Source organism: Anolis sagrei, chromosome 3, assembly GCF_037176765.1.
Source record: "Anolis sagrei isolate rAnoSag1 chromosome 3, rAnoSag1.mat, whole genome shotgun sequence".
NCBI classification, from domain to species: domain Eukaryota; kingdom Metazoa; phylum Chordata; class Lepidosauria; order Squamata; family Dactyloidae; genus Anolis; species Anolis sagrei.
The window spans coordinates 86,560,303-86,581,353 of NC_090023.1; the positions used below are offsets into that span (position 1 = coordinate 86,560,303).

Sequence of the window (21,051 nt, forward strand, 5' to 3'; positions counted from 1 at the left end):
CCAATTTTGTGCATCCATTATTTCAGGGTTGATGAGTTTCCATCATACATCCAATAAGCCAATCTATGAACTGGTTGCCATCCACAGGCATATAGGATGATTGATACCTAGATCCAGACCTAGGCTGTAGTCCAAAGCCTATATAACTTTAATCAAGTTGGGGACTTTTGCATTCCAACAAAATGTAGACTGGGGTTATTCTTGCTAAAACACAAGCATTGGCTGTTGGGTCCACAACTGCATTTTGTGCTTCAGTGTTGGGAAACACGTCATAAGATGTCATGTAATTAGAACAGCGATTCTTTTTAAATACAGATTTTTTTTGTCTGAGGAATGTAGACGAAAATGTCAGGTATGTAGGGTGAAATCATGTAACAATCTGAATATGTTGCCCATCTAGTTGCCAGTAGCGACACCAACCACTCTAACCACGAATATGGAAATCCTACTTCTATTAGACTTTTTTCAAAGTAAATTAACATATTGTTGGGAAAAAAAACACTAGACGGAAGTGACTGGTGGTATCTTCAGGGTTTTTTTATTGCACAGTGAAAAGAGGAAATAGGTAAGCAGTGATTACATCAAAATAATAATTAATATGGATAGAATCGCAATTCTAACACAATTTACAGGAAGATACTAAGAATGTAATCTGTTTGGAACACATTAAAAAGTCAATTCTGCTCTCATTTGTATTCCTTCCACATAATCAAGTTCACATGAACTTCCCTTGTACAGAATCAGAACATTGGTCCATCTAGCTCAGTATTATCTACTCTGACCAGCACTCGTTTGACAAAGCCACCAAAGCTGAGGATTTTTTCCCTATCCTACCTGTGATATTTTAAATGGAAAATGTCAAGGACTGAACCTAGGGCTGTTTACAAGCAGTGTATATGTAACAGCTACACCTTTATTCATATAAGCCACTGCTACCAGGTTCTCAAACCATCCTGTCTGAATGACTATGCAGCAAATTGTTTTCCGAGTCTGGTTTTAATAAAACTAGAAGAATTTTACCAAAATTTAAATGGATGTTGTATGCAGCAATGCTCAACTGACTTTACAAGAAAATTATACAAATATCCCCTTGGGTTGATAGGCTTACTCCAGATTTCAGTGGTTATTCATAAAAGCCCTAGCTATTGGAATAGACAACCTATAATCAAACTTGGCAACATTTCAACTGAGAAGGCAGTGATGTAAAGAGCTCTGAGATACCTTGAGGTCCTCCGCTCTTAAATTATATGGGGAAGGCCATGATGTTTCTGGAAGGATAGCATCTGTTGATATCAGCTCCCCTTCTCCCAGCCAAACTTTGGCACTAAAATTGCCACTCTCTATGCAGAAGAATCAAAACAATACTGCTGACTGACACCGTGGATTTGTGGGAATCCTACAGCAGGCTCCTCCTCCTTGGAACTGAGTTTCACAGTTGCCTTATGAAAAAATCCTCTAACATCTTGGTGTTTGGGACAAACATTCTCTCCTATACAGAAAATATTTTTTTCAGTTATACTGAAGCAAGTATACTTGCTGCCAAGTATTTTTGATTTACCACCCTTCAAGTAATAGCTTTGCCCAGGATTTTAATAACAAATCCTTGAATTCAGCAAAGGAACTGTGAGATGCACCCAAATCAGTATCTCCCCCTGAAAAACCTCCCAGAAAAGGTCATATGAGAAACAGAACAGATTATGGGAAATTTTTGTGCACTGAATGGACTCATAGAACAATAGTTGGAGGAGAAAGGACTGTAGGCAGAGATAGATAACCCTACCTTCCTAAAAATAACCCTAGTCTAATTTGGGGCTAAAAGGAATTCTTGAAGAACTCAACCGTCTTCATCCTTCCTTGTGGTTTTAGGAGGAAGGTGGAGATATCCTGTCACATTCAATTTCTAGCACTGGTATTGAATGAGTGACTCAGGCTCTTCACAGCCAAATAAGAGGAAGAAGTCTCCAATCCCCGCTGCAAAGCTGGTAGTGGCAGGGGCAAAGAGGAATATTTATTCTAAAAGGCAAGGCTTGGTGTCTGAAACTAGGCCTTTTCAAACTGAGCCTTTTCAATGTTAGCTCATCTCATTCTTCCATAGGAAAACAGTGACAACTCAATATATTTCAAGAACAATTTAAAAATTTAAAGCAAACGGCATGCATTAAAGAAAAAAGATTAAATAAAAAAACCAGGAATCCTAGAGGGAACTGCATACTGTGATGCATGAAAGAGTTGGAGGAGAAAACCCAGTTTATTGCTCAACTAACTGTAGGAATACACTTTCAGGTTTAAGGCAGTCTTAATCATTCTGCTACGAGCAATAAAATGCCCACAATATTTATCTTCAGTATTAAAAGTAACCATTATGAGTCGTCATGAGTTATGTACATATTCCAGTGGCATTACATTTTACACACCTGAGGCTGGGCTTCATTTGGAAGTGGCTACCAAACACAGAACAACCTACCAAATTCTTCTTTGCTATTTCACAAATAACTCAGAGGAGAGAGTATATCCATGCACATGGTGTCAAATAACATGTTTCCTTCTTTTTTAAAAAAAACTTTTTAAATTAGCGTGTCTTTGCTTTTTGCTCTCTAGTAACACTTAAATCAAAATTAGAAGTGTAAAAATACCAAAGAGCTTCATTTTTGGATCTTAAAAGAGTTTGCACTTGCAGTAAGAAATACCTTTAATTACAATGTCAATTGATCCAATGAAACTATTTTTCTGCTTTTCTATTTTTGATCATATTTTAGAATAATTACATCCTCAAATATGCTTCATTTCTTATCTCTATGCTGATTAACAGAACTAATGACCCAGTCTTATCTGCGACTACAGTAGTATACCAGGGCATGAGTCAGGTGCTAGCATTCTCTTTGAAGAGGACTGAGCACTGACAGGAAAAACCAAGAGGTCTTATGGACTAACAACGGCTTCAGGCATCACCTTTGCAAATGTCTATCCAACAACATGAGAATAAAAATGATCCAATCATATGGGATCCAAGGTCAATAAGTGATGCATGTGTATTATTTACAGATTTTATAGAAATGGTTGGCTTCCAGTGTGCCATCCCAGAATAATGATCCCATAGCACTTTGTCCTCTAAAGCACTTTATATATTGAGATCTGCTCGTATGTTCCCACAAACTGCCCTATCACTTTTTCGTCCATGTCTAGCATTATTTTTAATCTTTTAATTTTAATTACATTTGGCCTACCCATAGTTTTTAAAGTGTGTAGTCCTATTGATATTGTATGTGTTATTGGTTTTTTTGTTTTGTTATTTTAAATTGCTTGTATTGTTATTGTTATTGCTTGTATTGTTGTATTTTGGGCTCGGCCTCATGTAAGCCGCACAGAGTCCCTTGGGGAGATGGTAGCAGGGTATAAATAAAGTATTATTATTATTATTATTATTATTCCCAATTACCACTTTCATATAGCTCTGTCTAGCTTGCCAGGGATAAGGACAAAGTGGTAACAAGAATGGTGCAAACTATGGCTTGAGTTACTGTGACAACATTGTCACAATGCATACTGAACTAAAGCATGGAATACTGAACGCTCAAAAGTATGGTATGTATATGTTAGGTATTATTATTACCTTTTTATGGTTTGAAAATTACCTGACTCTTTTGGGAAAGATGTACAAGAGCAAGATAACATTCTGTCTACTTCAGAGTATTACTCTTGATTTCCCTTCGGAATCAAGTAATTAAATTTTTTTAAAAGGAGTGTTATTTAAAAAAAATAAAAACCAACCACGGAAAGCAAGAAAGAAGTCTTTCTTCTCTGACTCGCCATCTGTTAAACATATATTTTTGCCTTGAAAGAAACAATAAGGAGTGAGGTGAAAAATAAATGCTGGAGGTAATTTTTTATCAAACAGCAGAAGTGAAATCTTTAAACAGCCCTGATTCCTGTTCTTTTGCTCTAAGCTACAAGTTTCCGATACAGTTTTTTCATAATCAGCAAAAGAAAAGACAGGAAACTTCTTCCCCTGCCTAGGTTGGCCACAAGCTGCTTTGCAGTAAATATGATCAGAGATGTTCCACACAATAAAATCTATATTGAAGACATACTGGGATTTATAGTCAGAAAGTTACAATTAGGAAACTGATTTATAATACCATAGTTAGGCAAGGTGGTGCCGTTTGAACTATATCCTATGGACATCAAACTGTGGCAGTACAAACCTAATCAAAAGCCATACCGAGAAACAGAATGAAAACAGTGTAAATGTTATCTCCTTATTCCATTCATGTCCCTTCCAAATTAAAAACAAAAAATGGCCATCATATTACTCAAGAAAAATATCATCTGATAGATTCAAGAGCCATTCTATGTCACCCCACTAAGAGTAACAGGCTCTTTTTCAGTGGACTAGGAGTTCAAGAGATTAATTACAGCTGCCCCACTGATCTTCTTGCTATCTAACCATCACTCCAAATCTATTTCCCTTTTACTTATATCATGACTCACGGGAAATATACATAGATTTTGTGTATGCTGTTTCATTTTTTTTTCTGAATGCAAAAGTTGAAATCACTGCTCAGAAACAAAGAGGTGCCAACACCACAAATATTCATAGACCTGGCTGAAATTTCATGCAATAAAGCCACTGACAAAAAGATGTGCAAACCAAACTGGTTTCAAGAGTGGGATTTTCACGAGATAAATCAGCTGGAATTGGGATACAGCGAATTTAATATTTTCCTGCGTGTAAATAAAAAGGAATGCAAATATTTAAAGGATCTCTTTGAAAATTAATTTTTTTGTTTATCAGGCCTAACTGTATCTAAATATTATTATAATTTTGTTCATTGACTCTTCTTGTCAAAATAATATAGATAAAAATATACTACAGGGACATCAAGGAATAGATTTTGGTGTTCACTTCACATTCTAGTCTTGATCCTGTGGGAAGGAGTTATCAGACTTCTTCCTGGACTGCTTTTGAAGAGATGCTCTCTTTAGAGCCATGACAGGGAAGTGGTTGACTAAAAACTAATCATGTTTTCAGTCTCTTGGACAAAATATTGCTTTGGACAGTTCTTTTTAATTTAAATATTTCTAAGTTCTAGGTGTTTACCCTCATTTATTCATTCAACAATTTGTTTGTGTGACCCTACAGTTAAATATTTCATCATTTTGCTATGAACTGGTTTTGAAATTACCAATCCAAATGAAATCAGTGCTTGCCCCTATTTTCAGTGGTTTCCTAAAACAATGACAATTCGATGTAATAAATCCCCAAATCTAGATTAATACTCTCTTCTTTATCAGAATTTATTTATTATTATTCTTTATTAAATCTAGTTTGGGAGATATTGCAAAACCATAATTTGAATTTTTAAAAGTAATTACTGTAAAGTGAAAGTCTCTGTATTTTTCCAAGTAAGCAGAGTAAACATTGAAGAAACGAGCTTTTGGAATTGTGATAACAATCAAGAAATTAACATTTAAGCCTCAAGATCTTTTCAAAGGATACATACTTTTCAAAGTATGTATACAGATATTGGTGGCAAGATCAAGAAAAGTCACTATAGTGGTTCCTGGATGTTTCGCTTGTTTATAATGTAATGAATTGCACTGTGTCATATAAAAATGCAGCACTGTAAGTTTTTCTAGCACTTATTCAACTACACTAAATTTATTTTTTATATTATATTGCCGTGTAAGACACTTCTGCCAAAAAAAGAGTCAAAACAATTTTGCTGACATTTACCTAGGATGAGAAATAGGCCTTCAAAAATAGTACCCTTTTACTATACAATTGTATATTCTAACTGCATTCACAGTGCAACTCAACTAACCAAGCATGTTTTGGCAAAGTAGTTACAATAACTCACACCAAAAATGCATATGGCAGTCTTGTAATGTCCCCTCTATTCTCACTATTTCAGTCCCATAAAAGATCTTTCTAAGGGAAATAATTGGCTATGATAAATTAGGGGATTTTGAGTTTTGGAACGAAGCAGACTTCTGTCTGAATGTCACCCACCAAGGTAGAAATGGCGAGTTATCGATTTGCTTTATATTTGGAGGCATCCCTGGGTTCACTGCTCGGGTTGCTCCAGTCATCAGCTTCTGGGGTGGTCTTGTAGTGTCGCCAGGCCGACTTATTAAAAACGGGCAGCCTTTCAAATGATTCACTGGAAAGAGCCTAAAGGAAGAAATTACAAGAAAAAAATTCAGGTTTCTACAACATATGAACAATGAGTACACTTGATATTCTAGAGATTTACTCAGCAGAAGAGTTTATGTCATCCATGTGATTGGGTACTTCCTCTTTACTCTCATAACACAATTTTGTAGCCACTGCCCATATGTGTGTGTCTTTACATTATCTTACTATGGGTCTTCATAAGGACCATATCTAAATCTGAAATGACCTCCCAGTCCTGTATAGCATCAGAGAACCCATTAGAAAAAACCTCCAAATTTGTCTGGCAAGATTCTGGAAAAGATTGTTAAGGAAGCGGTCTGCAAACACTTAGAAACAAATGCAGTCATCGCTAATAGTCAACATGGATTTATCAAAAACAAGTCATGCCAGACTAATCTGATCTCTTTCTTCGATAGAGCTACAAGCTGGGTAGATGCGGGGAATGCCGTGGATGTAGCGTACCTGGATTTCAGTAAGGCCTTCGACAAGGTCCCCCATGACCTTCTGGCAAGGAAACTAGTCCAATGTGGGCTAGGCAAAACTACGGTGAGGTGGATCTGTAATTGGTTAAGTGGACGAACACAGAGAGTGCTCACTAATGCTTCCTCTTCATCTTGGAAAGAAGTGACGAGCGGAGTGCCGCAGGGCTCCGTCCTGGGCCCGGTCCTGTTCAACATCTTTATTAATGACTTAGATGAAGGGCTAGAAGGCATGATCATCAAGTTTGCAGACGACACCAAATTGGGAGGGATAGCCAATAGTCCAGAGGACAGGAGCAGAATTCAAAACGATCTTGACAGATTAGAGAGATGGGCCAAAACTAACAAAATGAAGTTCAACAGTGACAAATGCAAGATACTCCACTTTGGCAGAAAAAATGAGATGCAAAGATACAGAATGGGGGACGCCTGGCTCGAGAGCAGTACGTGTGAAAAAGATCTTGGAGTCCTCGTGGACAACAAGTTAAACATGAGCCAACAATGTGATGTGGCGGCAAAAAAAGCCAATGGGATTTTGGCCTGCATCAAGAGGAGCATAGTGTCTAGATCTAAGGAAGTAATGCTACCCCTCTATTCTGCTTTGGTTAGACCACATCTGGAATATTGTGTCCAATTCTGGGCACCACAATTCAAGAGAGATATTGACAAGCTGGAAAGTGTCCAGAGGAGGGCGACTAAAATGATCAAGGGTCTGGAGAACAAGCCCTATGAGGAGCGGCTTAGGGAACTGGGCATGTTTAGCCTGAAGAAGAGAAGGCTGAGAGGAGATATGATAGCCATGTATAAATATGTGAGAGGAAGCCACAGGGAGGAGGGAGCTAGCTTGTTTTCTGCTTCCTTGGAGACTAGGACACGGAACAATGGCTTCAAACTACAAGAGAGGAGATTCCATCTGAACATTAGGAAGAACTTCCTGACTGTGAGAGCCGTTCAGCAGTGGAACTCTCTGCCCCGGAGTGTGGTGGAGGCTCCTTCCTTGGAAGCTTTTAAACAGAGGCTGGATGGCCATCTGTCAGGGGTGATTTGAATGCAATATTCCTGCTTCTTGGCAGGGGGTTGGACTGGATGGCCCATGAGGTCTCTTCCAACTCTTTGATTCTATGATTCTATGATTCTATGTTTCACAACATACCACTGTACAGGATACAATTTGTTCTCCTACTACTTTCATATGAAAATATCTTTTTAACCTTCCTATTAATCAGTCATTAGAAAAATTATGGAAATAAAAGAAAAACATTATCTTTGCTACTAAAAAGACATATTGCTTTACTCAGTAACAAAAGTCTAACATTTATCTAGGAAATGATTCATTGAAACTGGAAAAATAAACATTTAATACTACAACTTAAGAGCTTATCAAGAGGCAACATACAGCCTTGAGTTATACAGTATACTTAACATTACACAATATACTACAAATTAAGTTAAATAAAATCTTTATTTATGATGTCTAACACAAATAGCATCAGCACATATCCTGAACCTTTAACCAGTCATGAAACTTTCACAATCATGAAGGAAAAGGAAAAACAGCCTTACTGATTTATCTTGCTTATGAAGAAATCAAAGTATTACCTTCAAATAAATTACAGCATCAGTTCCCACACCTTCCATTGAGTATAGTTTGAGATCACCTTGAAAATATCTAGCATAAAGACGTGAGATTGGCAGGCCATATCCATATCCAGCCTAAAGAAGAAATTAATACTGTGAGTATTAAAACGTCAACTGCCTGCATTCAGATATCACATTTACTTAAGGATCAGAAGAAGGGAAAGGGGCACTGAAGTTGCTAGTGGTGATTTCTACTTCTAAGAACAATATTTGAAAAGGTTAGCAAGCAAAAAACTTTCCTAAATCCAAGAGAAACGTTTAAACATGTTATTGGAATCACTGGAGCCCCCAGTGGTGCAATAGGTTAAACCCTTGTACCAGCAGGACTGTTGATTGAAAGGTAGGCAGTTTGAATCCGGAGTGGAGTGAGCTCCCATCTGTCAGCTCCAACTTCTCATGCGGGGACATGAGAGAAGCCTCCCACAGGATGGTAAAACATACTGGTGTACTCTGGGCAAAGTCCTTGCAGATGGCCAATTTCCTCACTCAGTTTCTGACGTCGCTCTGACACACACACACAATTGTATCACTTATTTGATTTACCATTTTGAGTTTGATTCTTGAAAAATGTTGAACAGTTTTGCAACAAAAATATACTGAATACGTCAAAAAGTGTGATTTTTTTGTCTTTCAGATTTTAGAGCCTGTCAATAAATATTTAAGGTTTTCAACCTATAGAAAAATTGTTTCAGATATAGGAGAAAGCTCACAATTGCACAAAACCATTTCTGACAACATGCAGCAATGAAACGAAAACATGACTGCGGTAGTTTTAGAAAGACGTGGATATTGTTATGCTGCCAAGGATACAGTTACATTAGCAAAGCTGACAGTGATCCACAAGCCACCCAAACAAGGTGATCATCTTTTAGGAGTCTCCACAGGCACAGTTAGTACTGCAATATCCCAGTGACTGCTCAGTGGTGCTGAGAGTCTGATGGTAGTTTATTACTGGGGATTGTTACTCACAGCAGTCTCTAAACATAGGAGATGTGAAAAAGCAAGAGCTGGAACTGCATCCTTCAGTTAGTCTGCTCTGCTAGGTCAATTATTGTTGATAGCATGAAGCAATGAAAGAAAGAAGAAAGTTGCAGAGGAAATAAGACTTGCAATTTTGGCAACAGAAAAGAATTGCAAGGATGTATAGAATACTAACTATGTTCCCAAATACTCCTGATAAAAGATGATGCTTTTCAAATAAGCAAAAATATCTACATACTCTACTTGCTATAGCACAAAAGAAAATATTTGTTCCCTTAAAAGGCAACAGGGACCTGGCTCCTTTGTGTCCTAAGAATGTGGGTTGAGACTTCATGCAGCCTACACATTTTAAGTAGTATTTATCCATAGCTAACAAATCAAACTTATTTTAAAAATAAGTGGCATTTATAAGATGTATAATGGGGCCAAAAATATATGCTGGAAATGTGAGTGCTGCAGCCCCTCTTTACTTGTTTTTCCCAGCAACCTGCAATGAGAGGCACAGTGTCTCTAATGCCAAAGATAACATAAAGCCTCATGAGCAGCATAGTGACTGGTAGTCTTAGGTTCTGTGAATATTTCTAATCCACTTTTAATGAAAGTTGTTCAAGGCTTAGGTTAGTATAATAAGACAGTTGTTTCTACACAACACTTGTGTCAGGAAGGAGACAAAATAGGTCATTTGTTGGAAAACATTTAACCTGCTTAAAATAGCTTACCAAAGGAACAGCTCTTGATGGTTCCAAACTAGGCCTGGGTGCCGTTGAATACATATAGTTAAAAAGACGGTCTATTTTCCTCAGAGGCACACCACCACCTTTATCACTTATCTATAGAATAAAACCAAAGTTTTGTTTAACTTAAACAAAATTGCCCTCAATAAGGAAAACAATCTTAATGATTTAATGCTTTCGTAAATACCAAAGAATGTCTGTTTCCAGAGGATACCACAAAAGCACATATTGGGGGTTATCAAATTTATTGTGTATCTATCTACAGAACAATGTCCGAGATCCTGGAATTCAAAAAAAGAGAAGATATTCTTCAAATCTTAGATCTTCCATTAATAGAAGTGCACAAATATCAATACACAGAATATTTGAATCCTGATTATACTGTACTCTAATCAGAGAGCAAAACTGAAGAAAATGGCCCATTTCTGGGGTGTCTGCTCACTTGTGGAGTACTTAAAAACTATAATAGAATATGAATGATATAATTCTAATTGCAAGGTAATAATGTAACTGATTCCTAAAATTCCTTCCCTAAGCTGCAAGGAGTAACATCCAGCATTGTGAGTTACTGGTTTCACTAAACAAACTTTGAGTCAAGAGATATACGATTTTAAATGCTCTGCAATTGAATTATCTCCCATTCCCTTTACTTCCTTTGTATACCTCTGCCTTCACACACAAAAACTAAAACAGCTCTTCTTCACAAATTTAGATGTAAGCATGAAACAGATAAAACATTATCGAAACATGAAAGCATCTTCACTCAACAGAGAAGCCATTTCTGAGTCAACGTTTTTCTCAAACTCCAACAGTCACGTAACTAAAAACAGGGGTGGGGTGGGGTTTCTCCCTCCCAGGTTGCTCCTTCCCCAGGCATATCAAAATACCCTCTTTTTCTTCTCCAAAATGGCAACCAGAGCAATGGCAAGTGACTTCGTCACCGCTGTGGAAGCCGGGGGGGGGGGGGGGGCAACTAAGTCACAAAGTCCGTTTTCAGACTTTTTAAAAACCAGACATTTGTTTGGTTTAATCAAAGAACAGAGAGCAAAGGCAGAGAGAGATTGAAATGTACTCCTTTCTAAATGAAGACAAAAGATTATACAACTAAAGAAAGCAGACGATAAGGCCTCTGGAACACGTAAAACTATTTTAACCCTGCATTTAGTCCATAAACTGCTTCTCTATACTTAGTTAAGAAGGACTTAATACAAGTCCATCTTATGTACTTCCATGTGTGTTGCTCCAACCATGATAATGACTAAAATTTTCTACCACATTCTGTAAAGAAATGAATTTTCTTCCGCCCTTTACTATGCAAAACTGTTTTTAAGGCTTACTATTAAAAACTTCATATATTACTTGCCATGTTATTTACCTTTATTGAAAGGTCTTCTTTACCCAAAGTGACTAAGGTTTTAATTGATGGATAGCTTTCACATTTGCCTTCATGTAACTCCACTGTAGCTCGCATAGAGTTCTGAAAGTTTACAATAAATAGTTTAAACATTCTGGATTTTTATTATCGAACATTAACAGCAATATTACAGGAATAATTCCAAACTATTGATTTAATTTATTGCAATTCTGATTTATTGGATGCATCCTAAAAACACAAATAGCATACATTTGTGAAATTCGGGAATTAGTTCATACTTTGGGTGCTTGTGGACAAAAGACTGCCAGTACACACATAATAGACTGCAACTGTAGATAATCCATGAATTAAACTACATCATCATCAAGAATCGGTACATTATCCTGATTAGAGTGACTGTTAGGAGAGAGCAAAAATGAAAAAGATTGCCCATTGCCATCTTGAACTGAGATTTCCCAATGGAAAAACTATGTTGTACAGCAAAGTTCCCAAAGAATTTTGCAGCTGCTCTATAACATGTTTTTAACTGACATGTTATAGAGCTCTGTCTGATGAATATTAGAAGTAATTACTTTTATGAAATTATTTCCATGACGTGAAAATAACTGAAATGCAATAGTTTGCCCAAGATCAGGTATTGATTGTAAGACTTACTTTAAAATAAACACAATGAGCTATAGAAAAAACTAACCAATAGACAATTTCAGTATAAAAACATTATACACATTACATGTTGCCAATAACCCAGAATTTAAGCTTAAATTTTATTAAAATACACAATTTACTATCAAAAACATAAGACTGTGCCACTAAAGATATTATCTGTATAACTGTTTCTAGTGCGACTTTCCAAATCCCCACTTTCTATATGAAAGGAGAAGAGATTCATCAAGTACTTCAGTTATTTATAGATTTAGCCAAATATATGGGCTAGCTATGAATCTATGGGAGAGTGAAAGGAAGAATGATATGCCACCTTTCTAAATAGGAACTACTCAAGCACCTCACATATCAGGGGTAAAATTTCACAGAAAACATGCAGACAGTAATTTTTAAGCCTAAGCCTTATTGCATGATTTTTATAGTGCAGTCAATGAAAAGCTAAACAAAATCAATCAGCTTCCTTAACCATAATTATTATTCTACTTACCTTGAACAATTCAAAAAGCATATGAAACAGATGTGAGGGAACATAGACTACTTGAATAGGCTTTCCTGGTGCTTTAGCTAGAAAAAAATGAACAAAACAATTAGTTAACTGAAAAGTAAATTAAAAGTAAACTGAAAAGTAAACCCATCTAATATACTGGAAATTTACCACAAATAAAGCTTAACTCAACAAATAATCTCCTTTCCATTGTCTAACAATTTAAAAAGAAATATGGAATACACAGCTATCACAGGAAATGTAAACCAAATCATCTAGACAGACATGAAAGAATCCGATTGGTAATCCTAACTACAGTAAATCAACTGAGTGTTAACTCAACATTTATGTAAACCCAAATGATTTAACGGATTTACTCTAGTTGGAACACTTGAATTTATGTCACCATCTTCAAGAAGTCTAGCATGAACAAATATAAAAACATTTCCTAGTGTGTCTGGCCTCCATCTGTAAAATAAATGCATTGATATCATGCTTGGCTGGGTACAATGCTTGGTCTGTGAGGAAATCACGGACTCAAAAGGTTCTCTACATGACAGTAGATTCAGTGACCCAAGGAAACGCCTTAACTAGTTCCAATCTCACAATGGAGCTTTACACTTCTGTTTTTTGAACTGCAGTTCCCCATGTGGCATGGTAAATCTTTTTTGCAACAAATGAAATCTTGAAAAGCAATGTGCAATGTGGTAAAGGAACTTCCACTCAAATGAAAATGTAAAATATTCTACTGGATACATTCAACCCTTTCATTGTCTCTAATACGCTTTGGATCCGGTCCCATGAGAGACATTTAAGAAGTCTACCAATATTTCCTAAAACCTCTGTTGTTCTAGATAGTTTATTAATTAAATTCATAATAAAATCAGTCAGATGTCAACTGTGACCAAGAAACAAAACCTGGGAAGCAGAGCCAGTGTATTCATTTCACATAATTTTCAACTGATAAAAAAAATCCCACTCCTTCAAATTCACAAAGCAGTTCTAAAAAGAAATCAATTTCATGATTACCATTGAATTCTTCAATTTCCAAATCAGGTGCAGCCTGATAATACTGTTCACACAACATCTTAGCAGTTGCAAAGGCATCTAGGAGGAAAGAAAACAAACTGATCGAACTATGTATGTCATTTGTACATGGTGAACCCTTTGTATCCATTGGACTTTGGTTATAGGCCTTCCCATGGATACCAAAATCCATGAATGCTCAAGTCTCACACTATATATAAAAAGTGGAAGTAAAACAATGTCCCTTATATAAATCAAGCTTTGTTGTTGCTTTTTTAAACAGGGGAATATTTACAAGGTGTTGATGGTTGAATCCGTGGATAGAGAATCAGTGGATAATGCTGATAATGGGCCAAAGTACTTCATAAACTTTGGAAGCTCCAATTATATTGCATTTGTGTTTAGATATTGCCTGTTAAGACCAAAGAAAAGGTAACAGGTAAGATCCATCATTGGATTAAAGCTGTTTCCTTTTGTTTGCCCACAATGCAACAAGAAACAGAATTTCCACAAAATGGGGGCTTCTCCATTTTTTTAATGTAAACATTTATAACCTACATCTTAATTTCACACTTTGACCAGTTTAGCATAAAAATATACTATGTCTTTAATAACAAACAGAAATGTGTGACACAATCACTACATCTAGAGGAGGTTTTTTTCCCCCCCAGACCTGGATCTTACCAAAAGTATTAATTGTTATCTGGCCTACGAAATTGATTTATTCCAATAGTAGCTCACAGAATTATTTTTTTAAAACGGTGTGTAAACCATTTATGTATCTTTTGCCATATGAAAGCATAGGTCAGGGAATGCTGTACAGAAATAAGGCGGTATGACATTAAGCATTTTCTGTGAGCAAGCTGGCTATACAGCCAAGCTTCTTATTAACATATAATGAAAACCAACACTGCATTTAAAATAAAAGTCATTAAGTTTCTTGATTAACATCAAAATATAACATTGGTGCAAATAAAAACAAAAAGCTGCAATAACCTTAAAGTTTCTATTTTCTGCAAACTATGCTATACCGCCATCTAGTGACAATAAATGTCAGCACACTACAGAATCGGCTATCTGTATGAGAACTACCGCTGAGCTGTTTATTTGCTTAAACAAGGAAGCCATTATTGCTTCTCCTCTTGTACATAGACTTTCCTCACTGAATACTGACCCAAATAAATACCTCTGTGTGCAAAAAAGACAAAACAATGGATAAAGCTATACATATTGGGGTTTTTTTACATACTGAAAAAGAAAGCAAAGAAAGAGGACTCTGAGTCCTATAAAAGCAAGAATTGATAGGTGGGGAAAGAGAGAGAAAGGTAACTTCTCAACATCCAAACCAATGGGTTTTGCACAAGTTCTAATGTTCTACAAAGAAGAAATTATCACTTCTTTCAAACCAGAACTGGAAAGTTAAGAATCAGCCTGGGAATGGATGCTCCTCCTCCTCTCATTAGCTGGTTTCCTAGAAGCCCATGGTGGTGCAATGTGTTAAACCCTTGTGCAGGCAGGACTGAAGACTGACAGGTCGCAGGTTCGAATCCAGAGACAGCACAGATGAGCTCCGTCTGTCAGCTCCGGCTTCCCATGCGGGGACATGAGAGAAGCCTCCGACAAGGATGGTCAAACATCAAACATCCAGACGTTTCCTGGACAACTTCCTTGGAGATGGCCAGTTCTCTCACACCAGAAGCAACTTGCACTTTCTCAAGTCACCCCTGACATGAAAAAAAATCTGTTTTCCTCTCTCACTTTCCATGATGCTGTGATTTACTGTTACAGTTGCGCCATTACTAAGCAAGTCTTCCAAGATTTGGGTTTAAATGCAGATGTAAAGCTTATAAGAGAAGAGGGAGACACATTTGCTGTAGAAAAAGAAACTGATAGCTACCATGATTAATACAAAGACTGTGCACAAATACCCTTATATTCGAAGTTTAAAGCAATCTTACCTTCTACCACGTCAGCCACATTACATGTAGGATCAATACTCCCAATATGTTTGGGATGAGCAGGATTAGTGACACCACCAAAAAGCAGTGCTACAAGGACAAAAAGGTAGAATTTAAATGAAGCAGTGTTCCCTTTCAAACAGTGAACAAAAAGAAAATCTGATTGCTAAGACAGAAATATTGGCTTCTCAAATCCTTACACAAAAACATCCTACTGCATGTTTAGTTATTTGACAAAAACTTTTCATGGTTAAAAAATCCCATAGTGTAAAGGGATCATGTGGGACAATTGTTCTGAACTCTGGTCTCTTGTCATGTTACAAATACAATTGTGGTGAAGTAGAAAGCACTGGCCAGGTTGCTGAAGCATAAAGATGAGCTTCCTTTCTACACAGAACACTGTTGTAAACAAACCTTGCGAAAGAGAGGAGATACAGGGTGAGAGAAGTGGTTTGGCTCAACTTTAGAGCATGCTGTAAAATCACAATGGTCCATGTAAAAATAACTAATTTAAGAGCGTGTTCTTGTTGAAGGCAACTAGAAGAATAAATGCACTTATCTGGGAGTGAGCCCTACTGAGAGATTAGGTAAAGGAAACTCGTGATTACGATAAACATAGGGCGCATTCCCATTGAGTAAGGCAAAATATTTAAGTATAAACAAAATATAAAATCTGGAATGGCAATGGCAAACCATTATTACAAACTCTAAACAATATTTATGTATGTTTTTATCATCAGACTCAAGTAGGAATATATAGTAGCCTTTGAGATGGAACAGGAAAGTCTTTGTTTATATCTCACTTAAAACACATAAAATCAATAATCTGTCCTCAAGATAAACATCTTGTCACGATTTATTGCTCCACAACAATTCCATGCCTAATTATTGCCTATTTCTAGGTCATCTGTTAGTATCCAATTTCATGGACCAATTCTGTTCATGACCTGCAAACCTTATCTCTTGCAGCACTCTCAAAATGTACACTTTAAAAACTTAAAGAGAATTTTCAAGTTTCGTACTAGAATTGTGTTCTTCCTCCCCCCTCCATTCTTGTAGAGAGCGACAGGGAGTATGGAGAGACAACCAACCAGCAATGACTTAGTAAGAATCGGGTTTGTTCCTTAGAGGTAGTTTATACCTGGCCAAATATAAGGAAACTATTTGTTGTGAACACATTAAATGGACCAGAGGCATGATTTGTGCAGAAAACTTTCAACTGTGATAACCTGGAAAATATTAAAAATACTACTTCTACAGCAGTAAAAATGTAACTTTCAATTTCCTGGCTTGGTTGGAGGAAAACAAAGTACAGTCATGTTGACAAAACAATGCAGACAAGATTTCCTTAACTGACAGGCAGTGTATAAGTCAGATGCCACTCATGCAACTTGTTCTTTCTAGCATTTGCTGGCACTCAGCTTGCACTGAACACACTGCTTGTAGTACAAGGGCTACAACAACTACTTCCTGCCAAGCTAAACACAAGCTAAGTGCCCTTCTCTTGATTTTGCCACAAAACAGAGGCTAAATCCAAAATGCAGCCTTTTATTCCTACTGTCCTATGCCCAGTTGTTTTATGTGGAAACTTTATTTCCACATTCCTCTCTACTCCCTGTACCTTCTAAGTTGCTAAAAGAAAAAGAATCTAGAGAAGTCTGTTTGGCACAACAAAATCATTTCCCATGGTCTGACAATACCTTTCCCCTTTGCCAAATAAAATATCAAAATGTACAGTCACCCTTTAACATTTTCCAAAATCTGAGTTTAACTTTTGGAAAACAACGTACAGCATTAAAGTAGGACCTGAGTGATGTATTTTATTATTTATTTATTTATTTATTTATTTGCGACATTCATATGCCGCCCTTCTCACCCCAAAGGGGACTCAGAGAGGCTTAAAAGATATATACATACATATACACATACATACATACACACAATACATTATACCATGAGCACAGTACAGTATCAGTGCTATACATCACTATATTGTACTATACAATTATATTGTAATATTATTAGAAATATTACATGTAATATAAAATATATGTAGTACCTAGTGCTAGATCTGGAAGAGTGAGGTTCACATCTCCTTCTATTAACCATGTTAACTAGATGCACTTGAGCCAGTACATCCCCCCGCGCGCCTGTTTCTACACACTTTAAAAACAGTTTAAAGACGGAGTCCCACTAAACCCATTATATAACGCAAGACTACTTCTGGCGGTTCCCTGTGTAACTTCATATTTAAACAGTATTTAAAGTGTGTAGAAGAAACTGATGATTTGGAATCGGGGAGCAATTGTCTTCAGAGCTACCGATTCATGCAGAAACGACTAAAAGTACTTATTTTAATATGAGATGGGAACTATCAGATTCTCCCATGTTAAATCGTGACATCAAAGTGTCGGCATTCCTATGTTCGATCTCAAAATGTACCTCGATGCCCCCTTTTTCAACATTGCATGAAACTTTAACAGTAATTTAAAAAATAATTGGTAATATATCTAAAAATAATTTAGATATATTACCAACTTGCTGTTATTTCCCTTTTTTAGACTTAGATTTCCGACTTCTGCAATTTCAATGTTTTCTCTTCTATAGTTAAAAAAAGATTAAAGGGTGGCATGGGCAGGGACTACACTTGCCCGTGTGATACCTCAGAACACGGAATTACTGTTGAATGGACAACAGTACATCACCTGTTCCCCCTCCCCATGGGATGAGTTCCAAAATCTAAACTACCTCCTGCAGTTGCTGTGAAAATGTTGGGGGGGGGGGGGGGGAGACCAGCCTGTAAGAATTCCTTGAATAAAGTGTTATAAAAGTTGGCAAAAATAAATCAAAACAGTGAGGAAAAACTTACATCTAAACGTTCTTCCCATACATATACTAGTACCAGTTATGCATGTTGCTAAACCCATATCAATGCTCTCTCCACTGCTTTGTAAGCATGAACTTTAGTTCCCAGTCCAAGATGAAACAAAACAAATACTTACTGTGCTGATTAATAAGCATGCGAAATGAGATGCGGTTGGTGTAGAACCTATCTAGAAAATACTGGATGTTACTGCTCACAAAGGGGTCAAAGCCATACTTTTCCTTGTATTCAATCACTCCTTGAGCCATGGTAGGAACAACATCATTGTGTCTGTTCCTGACTTTAATTAAGATATCTAAAAAGCTGGGGAGAGATAAAGAGGTATGAAACACTGCTGCCATAACTACAACATCCACATTTCAAATTACTGCTCTAAAATATTCATTCACTCTATAGATTTATTAAAGAACAATTATAGAATTGCACCTGAAGATCTACCTATCTGAAATCATTATTTGAAATTCAGCCTTTCTCATCTGCGTACTCTATCTCCAATTTTCTTTCTGATCTTCTCTACACCTTTCATGGTCGTTTGAACCACTCATTTCCATCAATTTCTTCCATTTTTCTTTTTCTGCTGCCTTCTCAGGCCCTCTGTTCTTTCACCCTAAGTTCTTTCCTTTGTACTGCTCCTTTCAGGCAATGGAGACAGATACTCTCCACCAGCCCTTAACATGAAGATAGAAATGTCACTGCCACCACATCCCTTCATGATGTATAATACAGATATGCCAGGAAGTTAGACATATTCCAATACTGCCAATCCAGCACATATTGGGCTTTTGAAACATGTAATACACATATTTTAAATAATACTGCTGTACGATGTTTTGCCACCATTATTTTAATAAAATTAAAAGATGGCAGTAATAGGAGAAAGATGAAAAAAGAATAGTAAATGTCAAAAGCAATCATATACTGGCAGGGGGTTGGACTGGATGGCCCACAAGGTCTCTTCCAACTCTATGAGTCTCATGTTGACAGTTAGGTTAGGCCACTTCTGTCTTTATATCCCAGGATCTGATCCCAGGTTATCTGTTTTGCACTGGATTATATAAGATTATCCAGATAATCTTAGATAAACTGATAATCTGGGATTAGATCCGGGATATATGACAGTGCAGAAGGGGCCATAAAGGTACGAAAAAGCTGCAGATCACTATCTTCTTCTATAATGAAAACCTTGATATTATGTCTATAATCTTAAAGTTAGACTTGGATCAAGTCAAAGTGAATCTGAACATTTCCTTGTGACTTTAAAAGATTGACCTCTAATTCTCCTTTTATTTTCAGAGATACAGACAACATTACACTTGTCTTTGTATTATTTGCTATTATTTTCAAATGTAATTTGCCAATGAAATTCTACTTGTGATTACAAACTGTGCTGTGGATGTAATACTGAAATGCTAACTCAGTCAAAATGAGAAATGCAGCCTACACAGCTCCTCATGCCATAGCAGCATATTTAAGATTAAATATACTGGTTAACTATTAACTTCTGTTTATATAAAATCCAATGCAATTATTGAAGCTGTGACTTATTGAATGGAACAATTGAAAACTAAATATTAACTGATATTTAAAATAAGACACCAGTATTGTTAACAGCTGACAACACATTTATTTACTTTACATTATGAATACAAGAAAGAAAGAGTGTTCAAAGAGCAATGAAGGGGAGCTGTTTTCTTAGATTTCACAATAAAACCAAGCCAATCTTTTTATGGGTAGCACTAAAAAAGAACAGAATTATATAGTTTAATTATTGATCCAAGTGGAACTCACATGGTGCATTTAGAAAAAAAAACATAATACATAATACATTAGGTGGTCTATATAAACAGAACAGATGATTGATTAGCAAAAATCACGTTGAAGCTTTTCCAAAGGAATGGGACCTGAAAACAGAACTGCACAGTTTCAAAGCACAATAAAAAGTATTTAAAGGAACATTTTAACTACAGCCTCCAGCACCACTGTTATTACATAAAGTTCTATACTGATAAACTTGTGAAGAGAAGCAGGGGCATATATTTCCTGCTTTCATCCCACTTTACAAACATATCATCTATACTCACATATAGGTTAAGGACAGGTTTGGGTGCAAAAATTATAAATTTTATTTTGATCTATGGATAAATCAAGTCAAGGGTAAAACTTTGGGGACATGTATATTTTCCTCTTTTTTAAAAAATCCAGAGGACATACTTAGGAAGAGATGAAGAAAAAGAGGGGATCTGTTTATTTGCCAGGTTACAACTGGGTAGGTACACTGCTCATCTTTTAAAAAAGAGGCAGAAGTGACAAGTGCATTCACCCCACTATCCCTCCATTGTCTAAATCAGAAAAAAAAAGTCATCACTCCCTCCTTCCTTACCTTTTTTTTCAGTTCTTTCAGCATTTTGTGCAGGCACAAAAGTACACCTTATTTTTAAAGTACAATAAGTACACCTTATTTTTAAAAAATCATGCCACAGTCTCTCCAGAGAGAGGCACATGCAGTACATCCTTATTAAAAATGGCTGCAACTATTTTGCTCCTCACCTAACATGCTCAAAATGGAAGGCATACCACATTTTACACACACACACACACCCCGGTTGCTGCTGAATGTTCTCAGGTAAGAAAAAATGTTGAGGAAGGAGGGAAAG

At 36.5% G+C, this 21,051-nt stretch overlaps 1 protein-coding gene across 1 annotated transcript in view; it reads right to left on the reverse strand.

Moving 5' to 3' along the window:
- Positions 1-512: 512 nt before the first annotated feature.
- Positions 513-21,051, reverse strand: part of PDK3 (pyruvate dehydrogenase kinase 3) — a 42,624-nt gene continuing 22,085 nt past the window's right edge. Inside the window, exons 4-11 of the mRNA XM_060770118.2 lie at positions 18,516-18,700; positions 15,514-15,603; positions 13,559-13,636; positions 12,533-12,609; positions 11,383-11,484; positions 9,993-10,103; positions 8,254-8,367; positions 513-6,172 (exon numbers count right to left, since the gene is read on the reverse strand). Coding sequence (XP_060626101.1) covers positions 6,029-6,172; positions 8,254-8,367; positions 9,993-10,103; positions 11,383-11,484; positions 12,533-12,609; positions 13,559-13,636; positions 15,514-15,603; positions 18,516-18,700 — 901 coding nt within the window. The 3' untranslated portion in view covers positions 513-6,028. The remainder of the gene's footprint in view (positions 6,173-8,253; positions 8,368-9,992; positions 10,104-11,382; positions 11,485-12,532; positions 12,610-13,558; positions 13,637-15,513; positions 15,604-18,515; positions 18,701-21,051) is intronic.